This window comes from Lepidothrix coronata, unplaced genomic scaffold, assembly GCF_001604755.1.
Source record: "Lepidothrix coronata isolate B3197 unplaced genomic scaffold, Lepidothrix_coronata-1.0 Scaffold60, whole genome shotgun sequence".
Classification (NCBI taxonomy): domain Eukaryota; kingdom Metazoa; phylum Chordata; class Aves; order Passeriformes; family Pipridae; genus Lepidothrix; species Lepidothrix coronata.
In genome coordinates, this window is record NW_016690240.1 from 2,181,267 (window position 1) to 2,188,906 (window position 7,640).

General features: G+C 34.0%; 1 protein-coding gene across 2 annotated transcripts in view; it reads left to right on the forward strand.

Annotated features, from left to right (window-relative positions):
- The window catches only part of CCDC138 (coiled-coil domain containing 138), a 37,471-nt gene extending 32,186 nt beyond the window's left edge, over nt 1-5,285 (forward strand). For both annotated transcript variants that reach the window (XM_017817308.1, XM_017817309.1), the window contains 2 exons: nt 3,702-3,840; nt 4,708-5,285. In XM_017817308.1, coding sequence (XP_017672797.1) covers nt 3,702-3,840; nt 4,708-4,879 — 311 coding nt within the window. In that variant the 3' untranslated portion in view covers nt 4,880-5,285. The remainder of the gene's footprint in view (nt 1-3,701; nt 3,841-4,707) is intronic.
- The last annotated feature ends 2,355 nt before the right edge of the window (nt 5,286-7,640 follow it).

Here is a 7,640-nt window from a genome sequence, read left to right on the forward strand (position 1 = left end):
ATCTGCTTTTATCAGTTTGCTTTCATTAGATTGAACTTTATGAACTTTTAGAAATTATTTCCACTTTGGCCCTTCTGTTTTATGGGAAAAATCCTCTATCTTAAAATTATTGCTGTCTTTTACATTAATTTAACCTTCACAGTCAAAACCATTCTTAGAGGATGTATATGTGTGTGTGTGTTTGCATATATATATATAATTTTTTTTTAATGTAATATACTTAAGGAACCAGTAAGAGCAAGGCAGCAAAGAAATGTCCAGGTCAGCAGAATATGGTATTTGTTTACCCTGCAGAAAAGGAATTGAAAGCATTTTATGGCTATTTAAGGATATTTATAGGAATAAATTGTAGGATTGCCTTATTCATCGAAGCAGTCTTTGTTACCTTCAGATCTCATGAATCAGAGTTCAACAGAGTCAGAAGTCATGTTAAATGAGAGTTTTATAAAACCATTTGTTGTTTTAACAGTCAATAGAAAGAAGATAAACCCTCCTTCTCAATTTACTTCTCGAATGTCAATATTCTCACATGTTTACTTATACTTTTCTTACTTTCTGATAGGCACCTTTTCTAAGTAAGAGATACTTAATTTCAAGTTTTTGTTGTTAAAACAGACTTCAGCAGTGGTGCAGTGCAAGTTGATAGGACCATTTCTGTTTCTTGGGAATAGGCAGTCATTTGTGGGAACTTAAGCAAATTTTAGAAGAATTTCTATAAAACTGTAGTTCTATAGAATTTCTATAAAGTTATGGACTACGTAATTTGTAGTCCTAGATTTTTCTTGCTTTAGAGAAGGTTATCTCTTTTTGCTATCTGTATAGAAATTTTACTTCAAACAATCTTAAGTGATAGAAATATTTTGTCAGGAAGTACTTTTGAGATGGTAGATTATGTTCATTCTGGTTTACTTACTTGCTGTTTCTATTCATGTTTTTTTCACCTCTTCTCATGGATTTTAGCAACTTAGACTCCCTAGGGATTTACACCATCATACTAGAAGTGAATCCTGGGTTAAATTATTTTTCCAGGTTTAAGACACTGCTGTATATACTTAATAACCTTAAAGTTCTGTCACAGAGAGCAGTAGCTCAGTAAAGAGCACTGAATCTTGAGTGTATGTCCATCATGTGTCACTGAATGTAGCACATATGGTGAACTCGTCTAAGGATTTTCTGTTTGCTGTAATTGACAGATAGCCATGAGGGTTTTTATATGACAGTTTCTGAAAAATAATACCTTCTACAGCGAAAGTACAGAAATAGTAAAGGAAATATTAAAAGTGGTATGCCTTGAAGACCATAAGGTAAAATAAAACAAGAAATAGAATCTTTACTTATCTTTTTTTTTCAGTATATTTTTTACTGATTAGTGCTTATTTTTATTCTTTACTTTCATTCGGGTTTTATGTTTATTGCTATTACAATTTTGAGACTGAAAATTGTAACTGGAAAAAGTACTAAAAGTGAGAGAACAGTATACATAAAACCATAGGTGGATTGAACATGGTAGAAAGAATGCAAGAAACATGGGAGTAGATGTAAACATAAAACCAGATTAATTCATAATGATTCATTGCCTCAGTAATGTATATCTCTTTGAATAATTAAGGTTTTTTGTTGCTTTGGGTAGAGAACAGAGGAAAGAAACTTCAGCTATGGAAACCACAAAACATCTGCCTGCCTTTTCCAAACTTCATAATACATCAATTGTCATCTTGCTTTTTATTGCTGCAAGGTTGTCCTCTTGCTTCCAAACTCTGTTAATATCCTGCATCTGTATGGTTTCCATCCACACATCCTATTATTTTGTTGAATCCAGCATTTTAAATCAGTTTACCAAAAGCACCTCTATTGAAAAGAGGGGAAAGATTACACATGGCCATAGTTTCCCTGATCTATGCTAAAGGCATTTGATGTTTCTCAGTCTCTTGATCTGAGGGTTATAAAGCAGCAAAAACCCACGTTTCATGAGTTCACTGTATCAAGGAGGTGGCACTTGGTCATTTGTTGGAATAGGAATTACTGGATCCTTATTGAATATTCAGTATAAATGCTCAGCTATAAGAAAATTAGTTGTTTGGGCTCTCAGGCTGACTTTAAATGCCAAGTCAACTTCTTTTTTAAACCCTGCTCTGAATAGTTTTCTGTAGCATTTCTTCTGATGTTGTATCAGTAAAACTTCTGAAATAAATTAAAACCTTGAATTCACTCCAAGGCTACTTGTTATATTTAATAAGTTGTATGTCCTTGGACAAGGAGAAGGAAAATTTTGACCAAAGCATGCATCCAGTCCTTTTTGTACTGATAAAAGCATCTTGACATCCTATTTTTAAATTACAGTATTCAGCGTATGTGCAGAGAATTTTTTTAATGCCTTGTTTATTGATTTATGCTATAATTTGCATATTGCAGTTTCTTTTTAAGTGGAACACACTAAATATTTTAACATTATGTGAACATTAAAGTATTTTCCTTATATGTGTATTCTACTAATGCAAATACCCTATGCTATATGAAAGACTGTTAATTTTAAGGAAAAACAAATTATCTATGTTTTTGCTATAAATTAGCCTGTAATATCAGAACCAAGACTGAGATAACGAGGGAACAGATTTAATCTTATTCTGAAGTGATTACATATTGGGAAACAGGGTACAGGGAAATATTATACAGTGTGACATAAAATCTCATCCACTATTTTAAGGGAGTTTTGTTAGTATTTAATTGTTCTCCAGCACTTTTGCCTCTCAGTTGTTATGTTGCCTGTCTTGAAACAGAGTACGGGAACAATATTTTGATAATGAAAGACTGTCAGGTCTCACACAATCTCTTACATGTGCTATCCCTGTCCATGTGATTTGCAGCAGCTTAAAATATTCTTTCTGAGTGTCCTGGTTCCAGTCAGGACAAGGTCAATTTTTGTAGTAGCCAGGAGGGGTCATGGCCAGGACCCAGAGGTTATTCTGTACCACCTCACCTCATAGGTGGGGGTGGGGAAGGGAGAAGGGGTTCCTTGTGACTGAGGGGTTCCTTCTGACTGGGAGGAGTGGTGGGTAACACTGACTCCGAGCCAGAGGGAGTGGTTGGGGTGTCGTGTCTGTGATTGTGTTGAGTTGAGCTCAACAGTGAGTATTTTTTGCATGCAAATCATTCTCTTTCTTCTGTACACTTTTGTTATTAATACTGTAGCTGTTAACTGTTTTCTTATCTCATTGCTGTTTCCATTAAATTGTTCTTATCTCAACGGGAGCGCAGTTTGGAGAGTCTCAGTGGAAGCACCAAGCTGGGGAGCACCATTCCTAAACCATGACACTGAGTCTTTTTGTGTGGCTTAATGTTCCACTCATGTCATCAAAAGGAAAGAATCATGATAAATGAGCATTGAATAAACATGTCCAATATAAGAATTTTTATTTGAGTTTTAAATTGTTCTGTTTCCTGTTTTCCGTTGTTCTCAAGGGAATAGATGTTGTTTTAGTACAAGGATCAGTAGTGTCAGAACTCTTAGGAACTTGCATTTTTTCAGTTTCTAGTTTTACCTGACTTTTGTATCACATGCGCAGCATAAACTGAATTATTTTATTTTTCTAGTAATTGCACAACATGAAGCATTTCAAACCTTCTAAAGGTTCTCAGCAGCTGTTGTACTTTTCCCTGCACTGAACTCTGTGATACAGTTTTTAAATTATTTCCTTTTACAGATTCCTTACAGCCTTTCCTGGAAGCGTGCAGTAATGAATCCTTCTTCCAGACTTGTTCTGTATTGCTTCGAAGTTCTAAGCTGGATGTTCCAGTTTTGGAAAAGCTCTGTGTTATACTGCAAAAACTCTCCAGAATAAAGTAATTCTTTATTACCATTCTTCTGTTAGTTATTGTTAGATCAGTAAACTTGGGGACTTGGACTCTCTGACCTTCAGTTTTACTTGGATACTTGGTAGTAATCTCCTTTGAAAATTTAGTCGCATCTGTGATTTGCATTCTAGTGTCATCTGTTTTCATTTCCTTCAAAAACGAAATTTGAAGTTTTGAGCCATTTAAACCTTTTTGGAAATGTTAATCTTTTAAAAATATGTTCCCATTGCTTACTGATTATTGGTTTATTGTAACAGAGGTCATCAAATCAGTGGTAACATGCTGCTGATCTCCATTGGTGCGTTGCTTAATGTTGAGTTGTTTCATTTATGAAAGTCAGTATCTAAACTGAGTACTTTTTTACAGTAGACTTAAAGCTGTTGACAGAACTGAGATTTTCATTTTTATAAGGAATAAAATTGAACTCTAGGAAAAAAAAGGTTTCCTATAAAACAATCTAATATAAATCATAACTGACATTAGAAATACAGTAAAAGCAAAATTGGCTCAGAAATCCTAATTATTTTAAATTTTTTATTTATTGTCTCTGGAATCTTATTTCACATGAGTGAAAAACCCTGTTACAGTCTTTCCTTGAGCTTTCATTATACTACATCTACATACCACTACGTAGCAAAATGATAATTATTGGTAGTTTTTGCCAAGATTTTGCTTACAATATATTGATAACCTTCTGCTTAGAAATACTGTATGCAACATAGAAGAATTATGTGAAACTCCCAATACAGTGCACGTTTTTCTTCATTAAAAATTAATTTGCTATAGCATCTTTAATGTTTAAATGAAACCTCTCAATTTTCAATTGACAGTTATTTTATTTCAAATCTTTTGCAGAAGCAATAAGAAGATGTTTGAATTGTTTGCTCTTCACCAAATGATTCAAGAGTTGCATAGGACTACAAATCCAGATCACACCTTCCTCTTTATAAACCTCAATTCAATTCTGCTGAATTTGGGATTGTTGAGGGGTAACTCTCTTGCCTCTAGTCTAAGCACAAGTCACTAGCACTATCTTTCAATCTAATAATTATTCTGTTTAATTTATACAACTGTCTATGTTACTTGAAATTTGACTTTTTTTTACTGATTTTTATAAACAAATTAAGCAGAACCTCAGGATTGTATAACTGACTGTGTATTGTGTGGATTCTCATTGATAAAAGAGATTCTCATTCATAAAAAGGAAAATGAAAAATTGTGTAATATGCTAAGTGGCTTTCTTCAATACTTTTTAACAAAGTGAAATAATGCTGCTGTTCAGAGTAACTCATGCAATCTATGGAATTGGATCCTTTGAGTAAGCAGATCAGAAATACCAGCCTTTCCTTACAGGTATGAGTCTTAGTTACCTTTGACTCTTCAGAAAATTGTATAAATTTTAGGGTTGATAAATAACAGACAGGTATCTTAGCAAATTACCTTTTGAGATAATTACAGTTTTAATGATTAAAACCAGATTTTGACTTAACATAACTAGATGTATTGAATGAGAAATTTTGTTGGTTTCATTTCCAAATATCTTAGTGTTTGTATGATCATTTCCTGTATTTAAGTGACAGTTAGTATTTTATCCTGCTTTGTACAAATTTCTAGTGCAACTTTGGATTGTAATGTCTCTGCAAATGTAAGTAAAAGCATTTCTTAAAATGCCTGGCAATAGTAATCCCTTTTGTAAAATTATTGTATTTTATTGTTTCTGCTATGTTTTGTATTAATTTGCAATACAATCCTTGTAGTACCCACATTTCTGAGTATGGATGTATTTTTTGTCTGCCACAGATCAGTCTTCAGAAGTTCTTATACTTTTTAAAAATGCTTCTAAAAATTCAAATTAGTCTTCCATTTCTGATTTGTACTGTAATTACTGAAACTCTTTATTTGTAAAATTCAAAATGCAGTTAAAGCTTAAAGATCTACTGTAGATCTACTGACGTCAGTATAAAACTTCAGAGGTTTATTTCTCCTTTTCATACTTTTTCTTGTATTTTTTTTTGCCAGAAGTCGTTGAACTGCTTTTGAAGTTTAATTCTAACTGCAAATATTTTTCTAGCAATTTGACTTAATACTTCTGACAAGCTTTTCTATGAAAGGAGTCTACACTAGATTTGGCACCAAGTATGTCCAGAAGAGAGAGCAAGCAGTGTGTACTCTTTGGGCAGGAAACCAATTCTAGGTAATTTTTAAATAACACTAATCATAGCTAAAAACATTTGCTGACAGTCATGTATGTTTTGAACTAAGTATTTCTTCATCCATAGTTTTGATCTTCTGTCAAATTAACCAGCAGTGCAAAAGCTTGCACTGTGGCTGGAGTACGTTTGGCTGGAGACAAAATCCTCTTATTTAGGAAGAGTGTTCCCAGTGCTCCTGTAATTCTCCATCTAGTACCATTTAAAAATACTACAAAATTAGTAACCAATAAAACCTGTAGAGAGTTGTTAGCTTTCTTACACCCACAAGAATGTTGATTGAGCTCTTAATTTTCAGCCTTCATTGCTGTTGTTTGTTAATCTACTAGTCTTCCTTGTGATCCCAGTTTAACACAAGGTGGTTGTCTAATGATGGCAAAGGCAGTGCAGTACAAAGAGATACAGAGTATGGTGTAGCTTTTAGTATTGGCCCCTTGTGATTTATGTGCGGGTTTATATTACAGTCTGGAAAGTTAAATCACAGTTGATTTCAAATTTGTATGATCTGAATGTTAGGTTTCTGGTTAAAATGCAAAAAAAGAAAAAAGTTCGTTTTAATCTGTTAAATATTAATGCAATTAAATTGCTGACCCAAGGGTGAGACTGATGTTAGATGGGGCATTCAGCAACCTGGTCAAGTGGGAGCTGTCCTTGCCCACAGCAGGTGGATTGGAACTAGATGATCTTTAAGGTCCCTTCCAATCCAAACCATTCTGTGACTGTGATTCTATAGTAAGGTTTCAAAATGTGCATGTGATTTTTGACTCTGTAATAATTCTTAGGTAAACAACTAATATCACAGATACACTCTGGTAGGCTTATATGGAGGCTGGACTTCTGAATGGTAGAAGTGAATTTTTGTGAAGCCAGTTGTTAACAGACAATTTATAGTAGTTAGTACGTTGTCATAAACTTTGCAGTGAAGATCTTTAAAGAATATAAACCATGCCATGATTTTTTTCTCAAATTTATTACTAATCAATCCTCTTAATGCAGAAATGTTTATGAAGCCTCCTAATATCTAGAAAGCTAAAACAAGGATGAATTTGGAATTGGTTTTATTTACCATCAGATTTCCAGTTTGCATTGCATTGCATCTTCAAATGTGCATGGCTTTATAGGACATGCAGCCTATAAATACAAGTGAAAAATTTGTCTTGCAACTTCAAGGAAAGTAAAATGTCAGTCTATCAAAAAGGGATCAAATTATCAAAAATAATAAATAGAAATGGAGATTTCATATTTATTCTGTTTCAATTTGTAACTGATTATATAGAGTAATGAAGCTAACCAATAAAGTTGCCTGCACTAGAAGCACAGATAACCTAGCTGGCCTTTGTCATTAACAGGCAGAGGTAGGTACTAGGATAATATTATACCTAACCCACCGGTATTTCTGCTTCTATTTGGTGTGTCAATTTTTGTAAACACCTGCTTGTTGAACTGCCTTGAACATCAGTCTTGTGAGCCAGCCCACCCCAGGTGCCCACACCAGTCCTTGTCGTGGCCTTGCTCAAGCATCCCCATCCTGTTGGCCCTTGACTGACCTTGGCAGTCTCTATAGGGAATGGGAACAGA